The 23,376-nt window shown below is 47.7% G+C and overlaps 15 protein-coding genes across 15 annotated transcripts, besides 1 other annotated feature; all 15 read right to left on the reverse strand.

The window, feature by feature from the left end:
* Window positions 1–761: 761 nt before the first annotated feature.
* On the reverse strand, window positions 762–2,375 carry Tb10.6k15.2330 (t-complex protein 1 subunit theta; the record flags this gene model as incomplete). The annotated part of the gene is made up of 1 exon (XM_817960.1): window positions 762–2,375. The coding sequence occupies one exon, from the start codon at window positions 2,373–2,375 to the stop codon at window positions 762–764; it is 1,614 nt and encodes a 537-aa protein (XP_823053.1).
* Window positions 2,376–2,713: 338 nt separating this feature from the next.
* Window positions 2,714–3,523, reverse strand: Tb10.6k15.2320 (hypothetical protein, conserved; the record flags this gene model as incomplete). The annotated part of the gene is made up of 1 exon (XM_817961.1): window positions 2,714–3,523. One exon carries the CDS (start codon window positions 3,521–3,523, stop codon window positions 2,714–2,716), a length of 810 nt encoding a protein of 269 aa, XP_823054.1.
* A 229-nt stretch (window positions 3,524–3,752) lies between these two features.
* Window positions 3,753–5,516, reverse strand: Tb10.6k15.2310 (RNA editing complex protein MP63; the record flags this gene model as incomplete). Its single annotated transcript, XM_817962.1, has 1 exon — window positions 3,753–5,516. The coding sequence occupies one exon, from the start codon at window positions 5,514–5,516 to the stop codon at window positions 3,753–3,755; it is 1,764 nt and encodes a 587-aa protein (XP_823055.1).
* A 194-nt stretch (window positions 5,517–5,710) lies between these two features.
* Window positions 5,711–6,232, reverse strand: Tb10.6k15.2300 (hypothetical protein, conserved; the record flags this gene model as incomplete). Its single annotated transcript, XM_817963.1, has 1 exon — window positions 5,711–6,232. One exon carries the CDS (start codon window positions 6,230–6,232, stop codon window positions 5,711–5,713), a length of 522 nt encoding a protein of 173 aa, XP_823056.1.
* Window positions 6,233–7,535: 1,303 nt separating this feature from the next.
* Tb10.6k15.2290 (protein disulfide isomerase) lies at window positions 7,536–9,029 on the reverse strand (the record flags this gene model as incomplete). The annotated part of the gene is made up of 1 exon (XM_817964.1): window positions 7,536–9,029. One exon carries the CDS (start codon window positions 9,027–9,029, stop codon window positions 7,536–7,538), a length of 1,494 nt encoding a protein of 497 aa, XP_823057.1.
* A 664-nt stretch (window positions 9,030–9,693) lies between these two features.
* Tb10.6k15.2280 (hypothetical protein, conserved) lies at window positions 9,694–10,818 on the reverse strand (the record flags this gene model as incomplete). The annotated part of the gene is made up of 1 exon (XM_817965.1): window positions 9,694–10,818. The coding sequence occupies one exon, from the start codon at window positions 10,816–10,818 to the stop codon at window positions 9,694–9,696; it is 1,125 nt and encodes a 374-aa protein (XP_823058.1).
* A 233-nt stretch (window positions 10,819–11,051) lies between these two features.
* Window positions 11,052–11,846, reverse strand: Tb10.6k15.2270 (hypothetical protein, conserved; the record flags this gene model as incomplete). Its single annotated transcript, XM_817966.1, has 1 exon — window positions 11,052–11,846. One exon carries the CDS (start codon window positions 11,844–11,846, stop codon window positions 11,052–11,054), a length of 795 nt encoding a protein of 264 aa, XP_823059.1.
* A 100-nt stretch (window positions 11,847–11,946) lies between these two features.
* Window positions 11,947–11,981: a microsatellite.
* An 84-nt stretch (window positions 11,982–12,065) lies between these two features.
* Tb10.6k15.2260 (hypothetical protein, conserved) lies at window positions 12,066–12,632 on the reverse strand (the record flags this gene model as incomplete). Its single annotated transcript, XM_817967.1, has 1 exon — window positions 12,066–12,632. One exon carries the CDS (start codon window positions 12,630–12,632, stop codon window positions 12,066–12,068), a length of 567 nt encoding a protein of 188 aa, XP_823060.1.
* A 214-nt stretch (window positions 12,633–12,846) lies between these two features.
* Tb10.6k15.2250 (eukaryotic translation initiation factor 3 subunit 8, putative) lies at window positions 12,847–15,069 on the reverse strand (the record flags this gene model as incomplete). Its single annotated transcript, XM_817968.1, has 1 exon — window positions 12,847–15,069. The coding sequence occupies one exon, from the start codon at window positions 15,067–15,069 to the stop codon at window positions 12,847–12,849; it is 2,223 nt and encodes a 740-aa protein (XP_823061.1).
* Window positions 15,070–15,805: 736 nt separating this feature from the next.
* Window positions 15,806–16,246, reverse strand: Tb10.6k15.2230 (hypothetical protein, conserved; the record flags this gene model as incomplete). Its single annotated transcript, XM_817969.1, has 1 exon — window positions 15,806–16,246. One exon carries the CDS (start codon window positions 16,244–16,246, stop codon window positions 15,806–15,808), a length of 441 nt encoding a protein of 146 aa, XP_823062.1.
* A 244-nt stretch (window positions 16,247–16,490) lies between these two features.
* On the reverse strand, window positions 16,491–18,713 carry Tb10.6k15.2220 (eukaryotic translation initiation factor 3 subunit 8, putative; the record flags this gene model as incomplete). The annotated part of the gene is made up of 1 exon (XM_817970.1): window positions 16,491–18,713. One exon carries the CDS (start codon window positions 18,711–18,713, stop codon window positions 16,491–16,493), a length of 2,223 nt encoding a protein of 740 aa, XP_823063.1.
* Window positions 18,714–19,399: 686 nt separating this feature from the next.
* On the reverse strand, window positions 19,400–19,891 carry Tb10.6k15.2200 (hypothetical protein, conserved; the record flags this gene model as incomplete). Its single annotated transcript, XM_817971.1, has 1 exon — window positions 19,400–19,891. One exon carries the CDS (start codon window positions 19,889–19,891, stop codon window positions 19,400–19,402), a length of 492 nt encoding a protein of 163 aa, XP_823064.1.
* A 256-nt stretch (window positions 19,892–20,147) lies between these two features.
* Window positions 20,148–20,999, reverse strand: Tb10.6k15.2190 (acetyltransferase, putative; the record flags this gene model as incomplete). The annotated part of the gene is made up of 1 exon (XM_817972.1): window positions 20,148–20,999. One exon carries the CDS (start codon window positions 20,997–20,999, stop codon window positions 20,148–20,150), a length of 852 nt encoding a protein of 283 aa, XP_823065.1.
* A 447-nt stretch (window positions 21,000–21,446) lies between these two features.
* Window positions 21,447–21,821, reverse strand: Tb10.6k15.2180 (cytochrome c oxidase subunit IX; the record flags this gene model as incomplete). Its single annotated transcript, XM_817973.1, has 1 exon — window positions 21,447–21,821. The coding sequence occupies one exon, from the start codon at window positions 21,819–21,821 to the stop codon at window positions 21,447–21,449; it is 375 nt and encodes a 124-aa protein (XP_823066.1).
* Window positions 21,822–22,367: 546 nt separating this feature from the next.
* On the reverse strand, window positions 22,368–23,075 carry Tb10.6k15.2170 (hypothetical protein, conserved; the record flags this gene model as incomplete). Its single annotated transcript, XM_817974.1, has 1 exon — window positions 22,368–23,075. The coding sequence occupies one exon, from the start codon at window positions 23,073–23,075 to the stop codon at window positions 22,368–22,370; it is 708 nt and encodes a 235-aa protein (XP_823067.1).
* Between the last annotated feature and the right edge of the window lie 301 nt (window positions 23,076–23,376).

Genomic DNA, 23,376 nt, shown 5'->3' on the forward strand with positions numbered 1-23,376 from the left:
ATGAGGCTGGTAACGCGACACACTAAATGACGATACCAGTCACCTTTTGCAGGTCACAGTCTCCCGTACAACCTCCTGCCGCCTCCGCTTCATCCCATCGAACACAGGGCGGTAGTACAGTTGCTGCGTTACTTCGTGACAATTTGGCCTTCCCTCATCGTGCCGCCGCAAGGTACGTCTCCGTCACACACTAACCGAAGACAAGCGTCGTCACAAAGAGGACGTGGGTGTGGTGACACCGCCTCCACTACATGCGTATGGACTTCCGGTACACCTACAACGGCTACTGCTTCCAAAACTCAGCTAATTCACCTCGGAGGCAGGGCTATCAGTAAAAGATTCGCATTTAGGTCATTCTACCCTGGTTCAATTTTACAAAAATGTTAGAATCTGGAATGGACCAGAGCGTAGCATCATAAAGGGTGCAGCAAGGGGGGGGAAGGCGCTGAAAAACACATCTGCACGATCGTAAGTGGGTACGGCTAATATGGCGACCTCTCACCCTTCACGCAGAGCTGAGAACAAACATATATCCTCCTTATGTAGTTTTTAATATCCTCCTCTTCCTTCCTCTTCTCTTAAGTGGTTTAGCGCTCTCTTCACAAGATCAAAATAAAACAAAAACAAAATAAAAAAAAGTATCCCGTAGAGGCACGAGTTCAGAATATGCCTACCAAGATCTATCCACTACGAGGCAACAGCGCTTGACGCGTAAGGACGACCTCCTCCCACTACACCGTATCTGTGCCGCACGCCACCTCTTAATCATCATCTCTTGCCTGATCCGGACGATTTTTCGGACCGCCAGCTTGCTTGGCAACGATAATTTGGTTCACTTGAAGCACCGTCACAACAGCTTCCGTTGCCAGATTAATTGCCCAGTATTTTGTTAGATACGGCTCAACAATACCAGCCTCCAAGGAGTCGATTGTTGTGCCATCCTCTACACCAACCCCATTGTGCACCTTGCCGGCGTTGTGGTCAATCTCGAGCTGAGTTACAACATCTGTTCCATTAAAACCACTAACTTCTGCTAGTGTACGGGCCACTACCTCGAAACTGGAAGCAAATTTGTGAATAGCGTACTGGTCAAGACCAGGGCTTGTCTCGGCGAACAACTTCAGCTTTCTTTGGAGTTCCATCTCGACGGCCCCCGCACCGGCTACGAGGCGCTTGTCCTTGGTAAGGGCCTTGAAAACGTTGACGCCGTCGTCAATGGCCCGTTCAACATCGTCAAGAACGTTTTTCGTTGCTCCACGGACGACAATAGTGGACAACTTGGAATCGTCTTTGTCTTGGACAAACGATATGATGTTCTTGCCACCGGCATCCGTCACGTCCACGTTATCACACGATCCAATATCCTCCACTGTTGGGGTGTCCAGGCGAGAAAGAGTCCGCGCTCCCACTGCCGCACAGAGCCGACGGAGCTCGAATTTGGACGGGACCTTCACAGCCATTATGCCGTACCGATTGAGGTAGTGAAGGGCGAGGTCACCAAATGTTGAGTTTGAAACGATGACGTTGACACCTGTCTTGTGAATGTTGGTGATGATCTCTTCCATCGCCTCCTCCTCTTTTCTCGAGAACTGGAGAAGCTCGTCTGCTGTTTCGATCAATGCTGTCCCTTTCGTTTCGGTTGATGGCACATCTACTGCACAAGCGTATACGGCAATTTTCGCCTTCTTCTGGTGACGTACAACACCCTCAGGGTTTCGTGCAATCACAAATCCACGCACGTTCCGGGATCCCAACACACAGTCGCCGTCTAGCTTCGCCACGCGCACGTTGTCAACATTGAAGGACCGAGTGTTTGTGGGGCACGCATTGATGCAGGCTTCAACCACCAGGTTCGCCAAGAATGAGTCGTGTCCGTACTGCTTTGAGGCGATGGCCGTGCGAATTGGTGCCATCACCTGCTCCTTGAGGAGTACATCGTCCACCGTTCCCACCGTCAGGGTTTCAAGGATCTCCAGACTCTTGTTTCCAGCCTTCTTGTACCCCTCCACAATTTCACTTGGATGGAGGCCCATGCGTACAAGCGACTCCGCCTGGGAAAGGAGCTCGCCAGCCAAAGAGACAACAAAGTTTGTCCCATCACCAACTTCCTCCTGCATGGCGTTAGAAGCCTGAACCAACAACTTCGCAGCGGGATGCTCAACTTCAAGCTCACGGAGGATGGTAGCAGCGTCGTGGGTTACAAATAGTTTGTTGAGGTGATTAATAACCATCTTGCACAGCCCGTAGGGTCCCATAGAACTGCGAGTTATCTTGGCAAGTTCACGGCAGGCGTCGATGTTCTTAATGACGGGGTCATCGACAAAGGTTGACCCATCCTTAAGCATGGACGCAGGACCAGTTTGCATGAACGACATCTTTAACGGAGCGGTTAAATGCGGCTGATTCCTCTGGAGAAGGCTGTGTGGATTATTAAACCAATGATTAAAACTTCAAAAGAAAAAAGACATAAAAAGGCAAACAAAGAGATATGAAGTTAGTTGGTGAGGAAAGGAGGGGTCGAAACCCCCATCCATGGCAGAATAGTTTAAAGGGGGAAACAGTCAGTGTCGGTTCCGGCTTCACACACCGTTCCTACGTTTCGTTAATTGGTACTTTAAATTTACCCAAGCGTACCCCCTTCTTATTATCCTCACTAGTGTTCGTCGCTGCATTGGGTGTGAATGTATGGACACGCGGTTCCAGTCAATCCACCCTACTCTTTCTTTCTTTTCTTCGTCTGACGTCCTTCCTCTTCCCCTTCCGGTAGGGTGCGAGGAATTTGAAACGTATGACAAAATATTGGTAGCCCGGCACAGCGGTTTTTGTAGTCCATTCCCATGACTCGGATGCGGAGGATATTTTCGTGGGTAACTCCCTGGGGATCGTTCGTCAGTTGAGTAAGAAAGCTCCGAAGGTTCTCGTCGAGCTTTTCGATTGAAAGCCCCGTGTGACCTATGCAACACGTCACCGAGTTGTGTCCCCTGCGCGGCACCACCACAGTCTTTGCTGCTTCCCTTATTCTTTCAGCAAATGGAGAACGCCGCGGGACCCAAATGGGGTGCCGCTGGTGACCACAAAACTCACCGGTCAACTGCGGTGGGTACTTTTTTACACCATACACAAAAAAATTGTCAAAACTTTTTGCGAGCGCCCTCACCGTGACGGGATGGGTAAATTTCACGCTTAGTTTGTTACTGTCAATGACCCTCTTAACACGCTGGAAAATGGCGTCACCGTCCTCGCTTAGTTTGAGAACCTCGTCCTTGTACCGCCGCTGAGGTGGGGGAGTTACTATGCATATGCTTCCCTGGTGAATTTCGTGTGGGACAATATAATAAAGGGGGACGCGGTGCGCCACGGGTGATACTAGGAAAGCCACCTCTACATCCACCTTTCGAAAGGCCTTCTGAGGAGCGGTAGCAAACAGATCCTCTAGCGTATCGCTTACTTCGGAATGACCTGCCTCCCTCAGAAGGAACTCGCATAACTTTTCCAGTGCCTCTCTGCTTCTTGGGGTCTCCATTGTGCTGCCCTTGGGATCACTCACAAAACGATAGGGGGGAGAAGCAGTATGAGGGAGGATAGAATGGGTAGAAGGATGAAGCGCCCAGAGAGGAGTCGGGAGTTCCCTCCAACTCGGAGGCTGCCGCTCGCTGCGGCTGCAAGAAGACAAAGAAGAAAGGTGGGAAGCGGATAGATAAACATGAGTGAAGAAACGCCAAGGGAAACGGTATTCTCCCCTAATGTATAACCTATGTGATCACAGCTAGAGTCCCTGTGGGCATTGACACATGCACCACAGGACTCACGTAATATTTGTTGTTTGATGCTTCGTACACAGGATGAAGCCGAAGGGTGCCGCTTGCGAATATCGTTGCGTTGCGCTTCAAAGTCCCACGAATTTTTTGAGAGACCTCGCCAAAGCAACAAAGTGTCAAGGTCTCCTCCTCACCACTCCGCTCTCCTTCAACAAAAACAGTCACGTGAGACACATTCTCCGACGCCTGCGAAACATCGAGCACGCGGCCAACAATAGTGATGTTACTCACGCACTGCGCATGGGGGATGAGCTCCGTTTCGGCCCATGAAGCTCCGATGGCAGACCTGGTTCCAAAGGGGGAGGTGGAAGACAAATCCACCGGACTGGGCACGTACGCGGGTAAATCAGGAACTCCCTTTCTGTTCAGCCTGTCTTTCACCTTCTTAGATTCTAGCACAATTCCGTGTTTTGACTTGCTGTGCATGGCAGCTCCCTCAAACGTAGAAAATTTTTTTCCGCATGTGGGGCAGCCGTGCTCCAGCTCCTGTTGGCGCTGCTCAGTCTCAGTAATTGCAGTAAAACCAGGCGCTCCCGTCCCCATTGGAGGAAACAAGCTCCCCTGACCGAAGGAGGCAGGTGTAGACGGAGCTGCAAAGGGAGATGTTTCCTGCCCTCCGGCTGTAACAAAGGGTGACGAGGCCGCGCACGGTGACGCCTCGAATGGGCTCCCCGCCACATCCTGCGCAGGAGCAAATGGCGACGCAACCTGACCAACAAAGGGTGAACTACTGACTGCAGCTGCGAATGGTGAAGAAACCTCATTCGGATTTGCGGCCGCTTGGACCGAAACAGCTGCTGCTGCAAATGAGGCACTTGGCTCCCTGGTCTGCCCAAACATCGGCAGCTGCCCAAACGGTGTAACAGGGGCTTTAAGTGGCTCCTCTTTCGGTTGGGGCGGTTGCAATGGCTTGACTACCTCCCGTTGTGTGGGAGAGATTCGCGTAAAAGGGTTTCGGACCTTTCCAGCGCGAAATGGGTTCAATGTTTGATCGGGTGCGGCAACAAAAGGGTCCACCAGGTCCACTTCTGCGAAAGCATCATGACCAACGTACGTCGCATCTACGGTACCTGTGGTCATGTGGTCCAAACTATCGAATGGATTCTCGCCCTCAGGGGCAACGTGTTCATAAAGGGGTATCTCTGACACATCAGGGGGCGCAGCAAACACCTTCATCACCATCGTGCTGTGCACAAAGTTACCCTCCAGCCTGTTCAACCCAATTTTGTCCCATACGCCAAGCATCTCTTCCATCGCAGCAGCTGGTATGTCACGGTCGGGTTGATGAAGAGGCTTCGGCGTCGGCCTCATGCGACGCGGGCGGCGCTCTTCTTCATCGACAAACGTTCGCTCAACAGGACTTATCGGTGAGGGCACCGGTGTGCTGACAACGTTAACGGATGAGGCCTCGACACCGGGTCCGGGGCCGGCCTCCACAGAACCGTCTCCGCCATGCGCCTGCTGGAGGTGCAACTTAGCCGCCATTTCAAGACGAAATGGCTTCTTACACACGCTACAGTGAAACTTCTTGTCCGTTGTTGATTGGAACCTCTGTTGGTAGCCCAGTGTCTGTGGGTGGCAGCTGCTAGCATTCCTGCACATCGCGCCACAGGGATATTTTGTTGCACGCATCAGACATTGCGCACTCGTCGTGCCTAAATGCTTAACGGCTGCGCTGCGAAAGAACCTGCGGTACATCGTCTTGAGGTAATTACAAAACGGAGGATGAGAAAGAGTGAGCACGGGGGGAAAGAGCAGGCTGCAAACAGGTGCAGCGAAGAAAAAAATCCAAAAGTTACAGCATCGTAAAGGTAGGGGGAAGACAAAGTATCCTGAAGCCACAACGTGTAATACGACGCAGGGAACAGCTTCAATTGCCGGAGAAGCGCACGTCATAAGTGCCCCAAGAGAACCAGGGAGCCGAACTGCTCCGTAACTACCAATTCAGTGTCTTCCACATACGTACCATGAATTGGAACAAATCTGGGCTTCTTGTATATTTTGGAAACAACATGCACAAGCGAGCCCTCCCGCAGGTTATTGACACTGTACTCAACAAATGGAAGTCCCCTGCATTTCAATGCAAGCATTTCTTGACTGCATATAGCCATAGTCTGTGGAGAAGGTGCTGCCGACCTACCACACTCTGCCAACAGCAAGCGGCACGTCCACACAGGTTCTCCCCACATTTGTCCCCTACATGGCGAGCGGACAACACCAACACAGCAATGCGCCGCAAAGCACGATTGATGGAGCAGCGGTGCAACTGGTTTTGAAAGCATACACCTATCGTAGCATGTGTGAGGAGAAGCGACATTCAAGCCAAACAAATGACAGTGGGGCACAGTGGCGGTGGCGCAACGCCAGAGAACAAAAGGGGGGAGAGAGGCAACACTAACTGCTTTGCTGGTCATTGGTGCCAAAAGGTCGTCCGCTAGATGTGGTTGAGAGTGTCCCCCTTCATGAAGCTTGTTGATAGACACCGCCAAGTTCAGGCACTTCCCGATCGGTAGTGAGGTGCAACTTGCCACGAACACACACGCGTATGGCTTCAGACGAACCGAAGAAGTTTAAAAACAATCAGACCATGCTCCGCTCCCCAGTGAAAGGGTACACCCTTCTTTAATTTCCGTGTGCAGCGGGCTCCCCCACCGCCCACCGCATTCTTGGCGTTCAGACTATACCACTGCGCGCCCTTTGCAGAACAGATCCGTCTGTGGCATTGAACAGTCTCCCTAACTTAATACAAAGATCAAAATGTGCGCACCTTTACGATTTATGCATCCCATGTGGTGAGCACCCCAAGAAGTGCTTGTGACAAGCAACCGTAAGGTGGGTTTGGGGTGTACGGGCCTCGGCAAGAGCCCAGTCATGGAAGAAAAGCATTAACTAATCCCATTTTTCGTTGGCCAATAGGGTAGCCGCGAGTTTGTTGCAGCATGTGTACGCTGGGTGGCGTGCATCTCCCCTGGCTCTCTCGTGCAGGATATCCCCCAGCCTCAAACTTTCAACAAGGCATCAAGACGCGCAGCGATTCACAGAGTTTGGGATTATCCCATCCCCGAACTAATCGGTAAATTCAACTTATCTCCTTCATCTCCTGGGTAAAGTATCGTCGGCTTCCCCTTAACACAGGGGCCCTGTATATTGCTTGTGGGAGGGGTGAATCCGTAGAAACGAAAACGCCATCCAACGTCCACGCCACCCAAACGCACTATTATGTAGAAAAATGAGCGCTGTCGCACACAAAATATGTCAACCTTCCTAAGCAAAAAAGGAGGAGTTCAAGCTGAAGATGAAGAAACGGTGACGCAAGGAACCAGCCAAAGCCCACATAGAAAGGCATGAATATGAGTTTCTTATCAGTCGCCCCTTTCAAATCTTTTTATATACCTATTATCTACAGCGAGTAGGACTCTAGAGGCGCGCAGCACCCCCGACCCTCCGCCGTTATTTATCCCCCCCCCCTCCCTTCCGACATTTCAATTTCTTAAAGATACCCCGCTTTTACCACTATCATCTCTATTACCTGGCATTACGTTAGCCCCATAACCCACCCCCGCCAACGACCCCTTCTATTCATATATAAGGGGTTCTTCACTTTGTCTTCCATCCGGCAACTTGCAAACCATTGTTGCCCACATCATCGGAGCCGAAAAGCGAAAATAGCTAAGTGGATAAGGATTTGAAACTGGGCCAAACGTTTTCTTAATCTTGCTACAGATCTTGTTTATCAACATTGCTCTCATTGCTATCATTACTTTCATTGCTCCTACTGCTCTTGTTCTCTTCCTCGCTTTTCTTCTCCTCTGTCACATTAGCTGGTTTCTCACTCACCTTAAACGTTGTCACATGTTTGCGAACAAATTCGTAGACGTTTTCAAATGAGCGTTCACCTTCGAAAACAACGGGTTTCCCTCCATTCGGGACGAAGAACACCGTCGGAAATGCTGTAACTGTAAAAGTAGACGAGTTAACGTAATTGGCTGTGGCATCAAGCTCGGCAACGATAAGGTCGGTTGCATCGAACTCCTTCGCGATCTTATCAAAGGTTGGAGCGAAATTCTTGCAGTGACCGCACCAAGGGGCAAAGAAAAGGATGAGCATGTCTTTTCCCGACGTAAGGTGCTTCTGCATTGTTTTTGCCACGATGGTGGTTTTGCCATCAACAGTCTCCACCTCGGGGACAGGGAGGGACTTGATGGTGGGCTCGACACGACCTGCAGCAAACTCCAGGATGAACTTCTCAAGGGACTCGCGGGTCACAACCTCCGCTGTGGAATGCAAGTAATTGGCGCCCCAGTGGATAGCCAAAAAGGCGGGGTACTTGGCGTCCTCCGGGACACCGAAGTCCCTCCAAACCGGATGTTTCGAAATGTTAACCCAGAGAACTACCATATGGGATCGCATTTTTTTACCCACTTCTGTGAGGCTTTCTTTCAACTCGATCGAAGCAGTTTCATTAGGCTTGACCATAGCCCATCCTACGGGTCGTTTTATAACTGAGTAGTATTGATAGTTCTCCGGGGTAATTTCACCCCCAAAGGCAACGCGAGAAATTTGAAGGAATTCTGTCAACTTCTCTACTTCCATGGGGCCATCGTAAACCTCCTTTTCGCCTCCCTTCCTGTACACCACAATGGTCTCGGGCTTCTCGTCGGGGAAAAGCTTAGGTTCTGCTTCAAAGAATTTGAGGCTGACTCTGAACGACTGCGCGGCCTCGGCCAGTGTGGTAGAAAGTGAAGTGCTATTGCTGGCTGTCAGGCCAACGCACACTACATCATGCTCCTCCTTTGCCCTTGTCACCTCTTCAGCATTGGACGCTGGCGTCACTGCCGGTCCAACGTTCGCTTTAATGTACTTGATAATATCGTCCTTCGTGCGGGCACCACCGTAGTGCTCCGCCTCCTTGCCATTACGAAAGAGAATGATTGTTGGGTATCCCCTGATGGAAAAGTTAGCCGCCAATTCAGGTTGTGAGTGACAGTCGACTTCGCCCATAAGTGCATTGTCAATAGTTTCATTGGCCGCCTTCTCCCACTCTGGTGCGAGCATCTGGCAGTATCCACAGGTGTCAACATAAAACTTCACGAGAAATATTTCACTCTTTGCGATGGTCTCGTTGAAGTTCTCTTTGGTGAGCTTCAGGGATTCCGCAGTCGACTCGCGCATGGTGGCGAGCGCAAGAGCAACAAGAAAAATAGCGCGCATCGTGACGCTTTTTATTAACTTAATAAAAAAAAGTAAACAGTATAACAAACGTTCACCTAGCAAAGAGGAGAAAAGGGGTGCGAAGCAAATTTTGACACGAGGGATCTTCGGAGCGGCATGCAGTGACAGGAAAGTACGACACCAACGTAATGCCTGCACTCGCGGTGGCACGAAAAAATAAATGTATCACAAGAGTCACCGATCCAGCAGCATACAACCGCCTGTATTCGCCCCGGATGCCCTGTAAAGGGGACCGTCAGCCAACATCAGGTGCGTGACGACCCCTCAACCCCTCTCATTTTTTGACTGAGGAGTAAACTCAGTAGACCCGACTCAACTCAACTGCGCCACACTTTCTGTAAACACCTTTAACAAACAGTGAGATGATCAAAGCCTGTTGGCACCTGCTCGAAGTGACGGGGAAGGCTCCAAGAAGTGTGACTCGCGCTCGAAGATCGTCATTTTGTTATCGGTACTGCTACTCTTCACTACATCCCCCTATCCTATAGGGTAAAGTTGTGGATCCTATGCTAAGTAAACGACAAGGCTAAAGAAAAAGGTAAATTGCGACAGTTACACACACTTTGCTGCGGAACGCATTCAGGAAGACCGTTTGCCACACTTCACGCGGGGGATGACCCGCGTACCCTACAACATCACATTTCTACTTAGGTCCCAATGTTGAGGCCAGGGAATCACATAAAGACTTCAGTTTTCTGTTCTCGTTCTCTAGTCTGTGTGTTTCATTTTGCTTTGAGCGAACTTGATGTCTAAGGTCTTTAAGTTTAAGAGTATTTTTCTCCATTTGTGAGCCCACGCTCTCTCGTAGTTCATCTGTTGTGCTCCTTAGTTGAGTTACTTTTTCTTCCAAGTGTCTCAAATACTCACGGAGGTGCTCCCTCTCCTTCTGAACGTCGGTAGACTGACAGGAAGCCACATTCATCGAAATTGAAGCCGGAGTGCTGGCACTGTCACTCCCTTTCGTATCACACAAACACTCCGTGCTGCCGAGAGTATCCTGAAGCAGCTGGTTCGCTCTTTTTATATTTTCAAGCTCTTCTTGAAGCAAGTTTCTCTCTTTTTGTATTTTCTCTACCGCATCTAATGTCGTTTTTTCATGAATATCGCGTAACAGGGCCACATTCTTCTTTGACTCAAGGAGAATTTCATCAGTTCTTTGCTTTTTAAGCTCCATCACACCCATGATCTCGCGTTTCTTTCTTAAGCAATGTCCAAACGTCCGCTCACGCTCACGGGACAACTCACGGATTGCCTTAAGCACCTCCCTTGCTCGATTGTCCTCTTCATGGGGAACGCACTGAACGCTGTGCTTCAGTGATGCATGCAAATCGTTAAGCATCGAAATTAGCCTCACCAGGGTAACACGTTGCAATGCATTCTTGTTCTGAGGTTCTCTGCTCAGGTCGTTTATCTGAATTACGAGGTCTTTAACTTGTGCTTCTGCCGCGTTGAGACCTGCGTCCGCTTCAGACAATTCATTCAAGTACTCGTCGCGCTCCGAATATTTGGTTGCTTCTTCCTGAAGCACTAGCCGCTCAGTGTGCGCAATTGTATTACTTCGGATCGCTTCTTCAAGACTTTCTTCTGCTTTTTTCAAACCTTCCTTGCTTTCTCCAATTGAATTCTCTGCATCCGCTATGGAGGAAGACAAAGAGAGTATCACCTGATTGCGCTGCTGCATGACCTTCTCTTGGATCAGTAAAGCTTCCTCCAGCCCTCTAAGCTGTTCTTTAAGCTCTTCAATGGATTCCCTTTGCTTAGCGTCCATCTTTGAATCCAGTGGCTCACCTCTATGTATTCGTAGGTTAACAATACTTTCCCTTTTTAAACGTTTGTTAGCGCCTACCTTTCATGCAAATTGCGAAGTTCACAACGCAGAGGCGGGAATATTTGAAAAGGATGGAAGTTAAAAGAATTGGAGAGCGGCATCGCACCAACAGCGGGCCCAAGCGAATAACAAAACGAATTGCGTAACAAAAAACTCAGCTAACCGCATTTTTATCATGGCTTTCGCTGTAACACGAATGCGTAGTGAACCCCCATAAGGCACCTCCGTTCCGCTATAATTGAGTAGCAGTTGTCCTCTGCCACCCACCTTCCGTAATCGTGAGTAAGGTTCATTGAGCTGCGCGTCGCAGCACCGAACCAGCGAGTGAGCGAGGCTAACAGCGGCCATCTGGGTTTTCCAAAGTCCATAAGAAGAACATACCCTCCCTCCTTAACGTAGGCCGCGGCTGAGTTCAACATCTTCCGCGCCCCTTCCTGACCCATGTTCAACAATTCATTCCGAATCACAACGGTATCGTATTTCCTGAAGTCGGGCATTTCGGTCTCCCTCCGCTCAACAGTGTCAAAAGTTATAGAGCTCCCAGCCCAGTTATAATCATTCTTCAACATAAAACCCAAAGTCAGAGCCCGCCGCCTTTCAGTTTGCTCCTCTTCAGAAAGCGACAAGTCGGTTTTGTATTCGTCGTCATCAACCCTTTCCTTTACAATAAATTCGACACGAACAGCATTTGACATCTCGTAATATCTCACATCCCTTGCGTCTGCCACCTTTGGAGTGAGATCAAGCACTCGGCCTCTGCAATACTTCCGGTACATCCATGACACCGAACGATACATACACCATTGGGGTATCAAACTCAAGCCCCAAATCACTGCAGAGCCAGTGATAAATGTCACTAGAAAAAGATTCCGCCCTTGAACTATCTTCAAGTATTTATCCTGTGGTATTTGAGTAGGTTCGTACCATTGTGCATCAGCACCATGTACACTGACAACCTTCCCCTGCATGCCGTTGAAAGCACTGGTGGCGCACAAAGGTGTTGTTAAGTCATGGATTTCTGTACAAGAGCTCGTACAACAGCAAGGAACGCCTCTTCAAAGTGCGCAAAACAACAACAACAATGATAATATTAATAATAATAACGGTGGAGACACTACAGTCTCGCAAACAATAAACGCAAGTCTACACTAAGCAATAACGAGATACCCAACACGCTACTGGTTGCCTCACCTGTAAAAGGAGAGCACGAACCTCCAGTACCATATCGTCAACGGGTCCAACGGCAGTCCATCAAACCACTTTATTTTCACGAACGGCAACCAGTGCGGACCACTTGCACAACTAGAAGTTAGGCACAGCAACCACCTGATTGTTTTGTCAAGTGTAACAAAGTCAAAAATTTCACCAATTAATGAACGATCCATTAAGGAGAATTCTCCCAACAAATGTTGCGAACCCGTCTTCTCCCTCAGCTGGCCATCTAAAGAGCGAACGTCGTTAAGAAAACCTGCACAGGGCCGCCTTTCCTGAAAGGACCACGATAACTCAGCCATGTAAAGAAACCCAACAACGGAGCTTGCTAATCTCTGGGAAGCCCGTACCGCCATTCCAAGTCCGAAGTAGCCGCACGAAGCACCGATCAATGCGAAATAAACCCCGAGGGGGTTGAATACACCATTAATAGTACGGCATATAACGGCGCGCTCTCCTATATTTGGTGTGTAGCCTTCTCTTTCTATTTGTTTTAACAAACAAAGAAACGCATCCTCTTCAGGCAAAGATGACTGACGCATACCATCTAAATAATACTGGTCGGTGTATCAAGCATATAAAACAGAAAAAAAAAAAGAAAAAACAGTATAAACGTAGGACAAAACTAGGATTTACAACAACTCACACAACTAACTCCAAGCAAGGATTTTTTTCCTCTCCACCAAAAAAGTATTAAAAATATAGGGAATCCTCAGATGATTGACAAAAAATTTATAACTTAAGTGATTGCTTTACTTACTGCCCTCCTCTAGCACGACCACGCCCCCGGCCGCGCCCGTAGTCTGCTGCGCCACGGAAGTCGCTGCCACCTCCGCGTCCAAAACCTCGTCCCCCACGCATATACCCCTGGCCCCGTCCTCCACGGAAATCGTTGCCATGCCCGCCCTTCTCGCAGTAGTGGGCAATATTTTCCACACTTCTCGCAGTAGCCTCCACCAGGTACTGCAGGCGTGAAATGTTGCTTCTATCCACGTGAAGGTACTGATCATCTCTGTCCCACACAGCAATGAGGGGGGTGTTATTTTCTGATATAATACCGTTAATGACATGCTTAACTGTGCTCTCAGTTATATCAAACTTCTTGGCCATAATCTCCACGGATATCGTCGCAAAGCTACGCCTGCTGTTGTAACAGAATATCTGTAGGGCTGCTTCCTTCAAACGTTGTAGAAATGTGTCTCGTGCCTCAGTACCTCTCGGCATGTTATCCCAGACCTTCATGTTTTTGATAACTTCACTTGAGCGCGCATAATCACCCAGCTTCAAGGCAGTGTAAGCAGCTGTTATTTGCTCTCTGAACTCGATAGGCTCGCCCAGGAGTGGCTGAAACTGCATCTGATTTATTACACGGTAGAAATAGCGGTGATGGTGTGTAACCTCGTAGGGCTTTTTTGCTTCGTCCACTGTGCCGACTACAAGCGTTGAAAGCATCGTTGCAAGCTCCAGCTGACTATAAGGGATGTGGGCGTGTGGAGGCAGTAGTAAATCACGGTACCTCAACTCCTCATCCCCCTTCTCATCTTTTAAATTCGGCAGCTTTTGGCCTATCAATACCTCAGGACCTTCCCACGAATTCCATAAAGGACTCAGGAGCTCATACGCTTGCATGATGTCACCCATAATGAAGGATGCCAAACCCAGTTGTGCGACAGCTCTGTTATAGAGGACAGAATTATGGTTGGAGTTGCACAGCTTCTCTGCCCCACCAGAGCGTCGTATGAGATCCCGTCCCTCCCGGTACTTCCCTTCTAGTCCCATTTGGTAAACCAAATGAAGCAGAGCAAGTGATTTGGACTCGTCATCACCGATGAGGAGGAGTTGCTCGTAGAGCGATCGCACTGTCTCAATAACACTGTCACTGACGGCCTCACGCTGTCCCGGAGGCATCTTGCCAAACAAAATCTCGTGGGCCTCCTGTCTCCTTGACCCAAGGATGTCAACAAGAATCTGGCAACAAACCGCTCTGCCGCGGCTGTTATCCCTATAATAGCCGAAGAGAGCGTCAGCAATAGCCACCAGCCGGTTCTCCAAGTGAACAATCTCGATATAGTCGGATGGAATACCGTCTTTAAATTGCGTAATGCGTCGCAGGTGTTTGCTGAGACTCTGCAACAGAGCATGCAACCCACCCTTAATGAATGCATCCCTTTTGTTGAGCTTGTCGGAAAATTTGTCCGATAGCCTTATTCCGGGATTTTCAACTATCAGACCGAAGCATTCCTCCAACGTATCACAGGATTTTGCCCACGTTTTGGTACTGACGTAGACCTCGCGATTATCCTCTTCGAGAAGGGCATCCGCAACGATACCACATGTCGTGATCTGCAGTGCCTTATACCCTTTCCTTTTGCATTCGTTAGCAAGCTTACGGTATTTGGACGCTTTCTTACCGGTACACGTCACGGACTCCCGCAGTTGCTTTACAATGTCGTCTTCAGTTAATTCCTTTTCCGCCTCCTCCTCGTCACCTTCATCACCATCTTCTTCGTCGTACAAACGTTCAATATCGTCCTTGTACGTCTCCATCGCTTCTTCAACAGCCTTGATCAGCCCCTTGAGGGAACGAAACTCCTCTGGCTTTGCAAATGATTCTCTCTCGGATAGGTGTGTCTTGAGATCTGGAGTGTTTCGGAGGCACTCCAGGAATGGGAAAGGTGTCGACTGAAATCTCCGCTTGTGGATATCCGATTTCTCGCGAAGCTCTTTGAATGATTGCTCCGCTCCGACCCATGTCCCCTGATCAACGTTGAAGTCAAAAACATCGGCGTTTGTCTGTATTTCGTTCAATGACTTCTCACGCCGAGAAAGGACGACACGCTGTTCCTCTGCAGCTTCATCATCGGTTATTTCGAACCATTTTGGATCGATCTGGGCGGTGTTCCTTTCTACCTGATCGTCGCGCTGGATAACTTCGTCGATACTTTCGTCACTGTCACTTACGTTAAAGAAATCCGCCATTTTACCTGAAAGCTCGATGCTGCTAAGATACCTGCGGTGTACATGCGGATGAGAAAAGGAGGTGAGAACAAAAAGAACAATTGAGGAAAATAATGTATCCGCGCATGATAAGCGGGGGCTTGCTCAACCACCGGAGCGAGGTTAGCCACAACGATACTTAACGCATGTTGATATTAAAAAAAGGAGACAGAAAACAAGTAAGCGAATAATCTGTTGAGAGAATATGCTCCCGTGTTTTTTTTCCAATTTGGCTTCCTCTCAGCTTCAATGATGGTGTCGACTCCCATAGTCCAAGCATCTTCAACTTGCAAAAGGTTAGTCATAAGAATATGGTCACTTACGGTAATCTCAGTCATCAACTTCAGTTTCAAAAGGCCTTCCAGCTGCAGCGGTACGAATATCTCTGCTGATCCTGAGGCCCCTGGCACTCTCGCCATGCGTGTGTGTTGTCACTGCGACACCCGCGCTACATACAGCACCTGCTCCGCATGAGGGCTGTGACGTAGCCATAAAGCGTAACGAGTGTGCGAGCTTGTCGAGAAAGGCGCATAGTTTTGCAAGTATGATGTCCGTTCTCTCAACTGCGGTCCAGTTTTTCTCCTGCATGTCCTGAATCTCTTTCAACATTTCATCAAGATGCATTGTGAGCTGCGGGTGAAAGAACAGGGGAAATGGTAACAAAAAATTAAAGGCGTCTAAGAAAAAGCACAGTTATTGGCTTACCATTATAACCAATCTATCCGTCAAACATCCTTTTTATTTTGGTGGAAATATGTTCATTAGCAAACGAAACAACGGCCGCATTCGCACCAACAATCTGATGCTGCTCAACGCCTTTGACATGTCTCAAATTTAACTCAACCCATAAAGAAGTGGCCCCACGTATAATGACGAACCGGGATGGTCTGTGCGTCACACTGCACCCTGGTACCTCAGAAACAGGAGGCACAGTAATGCTCACTCGTATCGTTTCACCAAATAGTAAAAACCCGTTCATTTTTATGTAAGCCTCTTGAGCAGACACAGATTCCGCGTAAGTCACCAGTGCCTCACCTACGTCGACATCCAAGAGAACGTCATACAACGACCCGAGTTCCCCAAAGCAGCGTAGGAGTGCTAATCTGCAAAACTCTACACCAAATGTAAACTTTAAACCCTGAACGCGAAGCGCCTCCATCACTCCCCCATCAAGGCATAACAATGGAAAAGTGGTTTAATCTAAAGTAATACCAACAAATAGGCAGCAAAGCAAGAGGCGAAAGTTAATACAGCAGTTCCAGCACAAATACATAATATATCAACAACTAAACCAGTAACATAAACAGATAATTTACGGTCATAAACATATGATTAGCAGTCGGTTAGCGTAATTACGTTTAATATTTAAAGTAGAGCTGTAACAACTTAAGTGATTGCTTTACTTACTGCCCTCCCCTAGCACGACCACGCCCCCGGCCGCGCCCGTAGTCTGCTGCGCCACGGAAGTCGCTGCCACCTCCGCGTCCAAAACCTCGTCCCCCACGCATATACCCCTGGCCCCGTCCTCCACGGAAATCGTTGCCATGCCCGCCCTTCTCGCAGTAGTGGGCAATATTTTCCACACTTCTCGCAGTAGCCTCCACCAGGTACTGCAGGCGTGAAATGTTGCTTCTATCCACGTGAAGGTACTGATCATCTCTGTCCCACACAGCAATGAGGGGGGTGTTATTTTCTGATATAATACCGTTAATGACATGCTTAACTGTGCTCTCAGTTATATCAAACTTCTTGGCCATAATCTCCACGGATATCGTCGCAAAGCTACGCCTGCTGTTGTAACAGAATATCTGTAGGGCTGCTTCCTTCAAACGTTGTAGAAATGTGTCTCGTGCCTCAGTACCTCTCGGCATGTTATCCCAGACCTTCATGTTTTTGATAACTTCACTTGAGCGCGCATAATCACCCAGCTTCAAGGCAGTGTAAGCAGCTGTTATTTGCTCTCTGAACTCGATAGGCTCGCCCAGGAGTGGCTGAAACTGCATCTGATTTATTACACGGTAGAAATAGCGGTGATGGTGTGTAACCTCGTAGGGCTTTTTTGCTTCGTCCACTGTGCCGACTACAAGCGTTGAAAGCATCGTTGCAAGCTCCAGCTGACTATAAGGGATGTGGGCGTGTGGAGGCAGTAGTAAATCACGGTACCTCAACTCCTCATCCCCCTTCTCATCTTTTAAATTCGGCAGCTTTTGGCCTATCAATACCTCAGGACCTTCCCACGAATTCCATAAAGGACTCAGGAGCTCATACGCTTGCATGATGTCACCCATAATGAAGGATGCCAAACCCAGTTGTGCGACAGCTCTGTTATAGAGGACAGAATTATGGTTGGAGTTGCACAGCTTCTCTGCCCCACCAGAGCGTCGTATGAGATCCCGTCCCTCCCGGTACTTCCCTTCTAGTCCCATTTGGTAAACCAAATGAAGCAGAGCAAGTGATTTGGACTCGTCATCACCGATGAGGAGGAGTTGCTCGTAGAGCGATCGCACTGTCTCAATAACACTGTCACTGACGGCCTCACGCTGTCCCGGAGGCATCTTGCCAAACAAAATCTCGTGGGCCTCCTGTCTCCTTGACCCAAGGATGTCAACAAGAATCTGGCAACAAACCGCTCTGCCGCGGCTGTTATCCCTATAATAGCCGAAGAGAGCGTCAGCAATAGCCACCAGCCGGTTCTCCAAGTGAACAATCTCGATATAGTCGGATGGAATACCGTCTTTAAATTGCGTAATGCGTCGCAGGTGTTTGCTGAGACTCTGCAACAGAGCATGCAACCCACCCTTAATGAATGCATCCCTTTTGTTGAGCTTGTCGGAAAATTTGTCCGATAGCCTTATTCCGGGATTTTCAACTATCAGACCGAAGCATTCCTCCAACGTATCACAGGATTTTGCCCACGTTTTGGTACTGACGTAGACCTCGCGATTATCCTCTTCGAGAAGGGCATCCGCAACGATACCACATGTCGTGATCTGCAGTGCCTTATACCCTTTCCTTTTGCATTCGTTAGCAAGCTTACGGTATTTGGACGCTTTCTTACCGGTACACGTCACGGACTCCCGCAGTTGCTTTACAATGTCGTCTTCAGTTAATTCCTTTTCCGCCTCCTCCTCGTCACCTTCATCACCATCTTCTTCGTCGTACAAACGTTCAATATCGTCCTTGTACGTCTCCATCGCTTCTTCAACAGCCTTGATCAGCCCCTTGAGGGAACGAAACTCCTCTGGCTTTGCAAATGATTCTCTCTCGGATAGGTGTGTCTTGAGATCTGGAGTGTTTCGGAGGCACTCCAGGAATGGGAAAGGTGTCGACTGAAATCTCCGCTTGTGGATATCCGATTTCTCGCGAAGCTCTTTGAATGATTGCTCCGCTCCGACCCATGTCCCCTGATCAACGTTGAAGTCAAAAACATCGGCGTTTGTCTGTATTTCGTTCAATGACTTCTCACGCCGAGAAAGGACGACACGCTGTTCCTCTGCAGCTTCATCATCGGTTATTTCGAACCATTTTGGATCGATCTGGGCGGTGTTCCTTTCTACCTGATCGTCGCGCTGGATAACTTCGTCGATACTTTCGTCACTGTCACTTACGTTAAAGAAATCCGCCATTTTACCTGAAAGCTCGATGCTGCTAAGATACCTGCGGTGTACATGCGGATGAGAAAAGGAGGTGAGAACAAAAAGAACAATTGAGGAAAATAATGTATCCGCGCATGATAAGCGGGGGCTTGCTCAACCACCGGAGCGAGGTTAGCCACAACGATACTTAACGCATGTTGATATTAAAAAAAGGAGACAGAAAACAAGTAAGCGAATAATCTGTTGAGAGAATATGCTCCCGTGTTTTTTTTTCCAATTTGGCTTCCTCTCAGCTTCAATGATGGTGTCGACTCCCATAGTCCAAGCATCTTCAACTTGCAAAAGGTTAGTCATAAGAATATGGTCACTTACGGTAATCTCAGTCATCAACTTCAGTTTCAAAAGGCCTTCCAGCTGCAGCGGTACGAATATCTCTGCTGATCCTGAGGCCCCTGGCACTCTCGCCATGCGTGTGTGTTGTCACTGCGACACCCGCGCTACATACAGCACCTGCTCCGCATGAGGGCTGTGACGTAGCCATAAAGCGTAACGAGTGTGCGAGCTTGTCGAGAAAGGCGCATAGTTTTGCAAGTATGATGTCCGTTCTCTCAACTGCGGTCCAGTTTTTCTCCTGCATGTCCTGAATCTCTTTCAACATTTCATCAAGATGCATTGTGAGCTGCGGGTGAAAGAACAGGGGAAATGGTAACAAAAAATTAAAGGCGTCTAAGAAAAAGCACAGTTATTGGCTTACCATTATAACCAATCTGTCCGTCAAACATCCTTTTTATTTTGGTGGAAATATGTTCATTAGCAAACGAAACAACGGCCGCATTCGCACCAACAATCTGATGCTGCTCAACGCCTTTGACATGTCTCAAATTTAACTCAACCCATAAAGAAGTGGCCCCGCGTATAATGACGAACCGGGATGGTCTGTGCGTCACACTGCACCCTGGTACCTCAGAAACAGGAGGCACAGTAATGCTCACTCGTATCGTTTCACCAAATAGTAAAAACCCGTTCATTTTTATGTAAGCCTCTTGAGCAGACACAGATTCCGCGTAAGTCACCAGTGCCTCACCTACGTCGACATCCAAGAGAACGTCATACAACGACCCGAGTTCCCCAAAGCAGCGTAGGAGTGCTAATCTGCAAAACTCTACACCAAATGTAAACTTTAAACCCTGAACGCGAAGCGCCTCCATCACTCCCCCATCAAGGCATAACAATGGAAAAGTGGTTTAATCTAAAGTAATACCAACAAATAGGCAGCAAAGCAAGAGGCGAAAGTTAATACAGCAGTTCCAGCACAAATACATAATATATCAACAACTAAACCAGTAACATAAACAGATAATTTACGGTCATAAACATATGATTAGCAGTCGGTTAGCGTAATTACGTTTAATATGTTAGAAGATGATATGCCAAGTAAGAAACAGGTGAAAAACACTGGTTACGTTATGATAGCGGCACCCATAGTAACAATTTGTTGTTGAGTCTTTTTGTTTTTTCTGATTCGTTGATAGCTGATTGGGGGACAGTTATGAAAGTTGTGCCATCAGGGGCGGAAAAGACGACTCCAAGATGATGAAGGGCAAGGGCAGTATCTTCAATGTTTATCGCCGATTTCGATGAAATTGTACGTAGTGTTAGGGGTAGTCGTTCCTTATGTATTGCAAACATGGCTCTTAACAATTCCTCACGCCATATTCTGGAGAATATACGCTTTCCTCCGGTGCTTAACGGTCTTTCAGGTGTTCCAGCTATTCCCTCAATCTTAGCCATTTCATACGATAATTCTACAAGAAGTGAACCATAACCCTTTGATCGGTACGGTGGCAACACCATTAGGCACGAAAGTGTGTTTGTGCAAGATAGTGTTTTTCTCCATTCCTTGCTGAAGTATCCTGCAAAATGATAACCATAATCATCTAATTCAAAAATAACTATGAATGCGAAAAAATGTAGGTCATCTAAAGTAGTTTTTTCATCCAAAAAGAATTTGGATAGATAGGCAATCCTCCTTGTGAAGGAACTACAGACCGCTTTCCGCCCGTCGATCTCCATAATGACGCACTTCCGTTCGTCGCATCGATATATTTCATCACCAGGAATCCAGTAGCGATAAGTACATATTTCAGCGTGCTTAATGAGGTCAGGCAGCGAGGAGAACTGCGAAAGACAAGCTTCACATAAGAAAATTTTTTCAGTGTCCTTTATAGCTTGCTGGACGAAACCTGTAACGGAATGTGCCTGATATTCCCGAAACAGCGTTTTGATGACAGTGTCTCCCGACCTCTGTCGTTTCATTCCACCTATACGGAAGGGAATTAATCAGAGACGATAAAGGGTAAGGGGGGGGGGGAAATATACTCGTGCAATGTGTAAAATATTCACCAAATTAAAGTACAATGGGCTAAGGCAAATCAGGGAAAACATTCACGTTAGCGCCCTAGAAAACAGAAATAAAAATACCTAGCCCAAACAATACCCTCCACTACGCACCATTTCCACCTCGGTATCCTAATAAATCGATAGCATGTATATACTTAGGGGATGCACAAACCAACCAGCATAACACAGATGCCTGCGAGGAAAAAATAATAACAATAATCGTTACATCGCCTCCTATTCTTCATATATACATATGTTATATATAATAGACTGTGTTTGAACGCAAATAATAAATAGACTGCTGTAACACTCCTACGAACCATACCATTAATCCCTGTTTCTTTTTTCCCTTCTACTGGGGTACTAGTGGTGACCCAGATCCACAGCTCCTGGAGCTGGTCTCAGAGTTGCCGGACCAGCCGCATAACCTTCACCAATATCGAAGGCAAAATCCCACGGTTTCCGATCCTGTTTACGCCACCCATAGTCGAGGTGGCTAGGTCCACCACCAGCAATATCATCAAGTTTGGCCCAAAAACCATCGTACATAATAGAACCAATCACCAAAAAAGGTCCAGTGGTGCACAATAACGTCCAATAATTTTGACCTGGCTTGTGATAAACTTCACTGGTCCAATATCCTACTCCACGGAGACCAAAGTTTGGACGCGCCTTTGCCTTCGCGTTGAACGCGTTTATGTACGTTCGTCTACTGGTTCTCAGCGCACAGGAGAACATTAATTAAAGGATATAAATTATTGCCACTACCTTCCTATATGCCCTCAATGTAGTCTTTGTGAGTTCAAAGTTAGCACTTTAGCACACAAGTGAAAAATAAACGATCAGAAATTACAACGAGACCCAGTGGCAAAAGATACATGCAAGTATTCGCACGCATACATCCGTGGTGCGAAAGAATTTCAAACTGATGGACACGCAAACTTGCGTGCCTGAAGGTAGATGTTAAATTTGGATTGTCTATACTTAAAACTGTATCCGAAGATAATAAGAGGGGGTATATTAAAAACATCTAATGAAGAAAAACATCTCTATATGCAACCAGGTTCTTGGGGCAAATTTTAGTTTGCTCGCTCAAGAACACACGGACAAACTGATTGATGTTGGGTGGCAAATGGTAATAATCATCATTGCGAGTATCAACCCTTTCTCCCACGTATTCATCACAGTTGCCATAATGAAACAATAAACCAACATAAAAATAAACAAACGACAGGTTTCTATTTTCTAACTTGAGTGACCCATTCTCCTTTTTTTTCATTTTCACTAGTTATAAGTCCTTACTTTTTCCATCCAAATGCGGCACCCAAACTCTCTGTAAAGTTCCTTAAGCAGTTGAACGAAATCTATACGCGCCTTGGCGGTATAGTAAAACGTGAGTTTCTTTTTGTCAAACTGATATTCAGCATGGCGGATCTCCATATCAAATCTGTGACGATGGACTCTCCGTTGGCAGTAAGTAACGGCAATAGCTTCTTGCTCTTTCAGGTCAATAGCCCAGTAGTCCACTTCCTGTTGCGTTGCGTACCGCAAAATGTTGCCTGTTGGTCCAGAACGCTCCACATAGGTCTTGCAAGAATCCGTATTTACCCGAATGACAACACCGACATCAATTCCTCTGTCACCTTCCACAACGACATATTGGCCTTTCCCAACCAGAATAGGAGAAGAAAACTCTTTTTGATGACATTTAAACTGCACTAGGGCGCTGCATACAGGCGCCGTGGCAGGTGATGCCGGAGCTTCATCCCCGTCGTGTAAATTTTCTGGTTCGTTTAAATTTTTCGACGAAAACATTATATCCGGGAAAGCAATTGCGGTTGCGGGGAGCGTTGGTTGGATAAGGCATTTCCACCCGTATGGGTCATGGCGGATTACGGAAGGCCTTGTCGTATGAAGAACAACGCCGGCTTTATGTTCCTTCCCATTGTGAGAAGCCTGAACGTTAGTAACATCTGCAAGTAAACTGGCCATAGCACAGAAATTAGAGACCTACCGAAATTGATCTGGCTTTGCTTAGAAGTGTGACAAAGAGGAATAACTGGGAACGACAAACGCAAATACATAAATAAGGGAGATACATACAAATCAGAAAACTGACATGATCCGCAGCTGCGGCACAAACACACAAAATGATCTCCCTTTCTTCTTTTTCACTCGTTAAGGGGAGGGATACTTAACTTTAGAAACAGCAATAATAAAAAATGTAAGAAAGCACTGCACATCTTTCTCTCCTTAGTCCAGCACCTTGAAACCGATACTTTCGGTACGCAAT

Source organism: Trypanosoma brucei, chromosome 10 (assembly GCF_000002445.2).
Source record: "Trypanosoma brucei brucei TREU927 chromosome 10, whole genome shotgun sequence".
In the NCBI taxonomy this organism is placed as follows: Eukaryota; Euglenozoa; class Kinetoplastea; order Trypanosomatida; family Trypanosomatidae; genus Trypanosoma; species Trypanosoma brucei.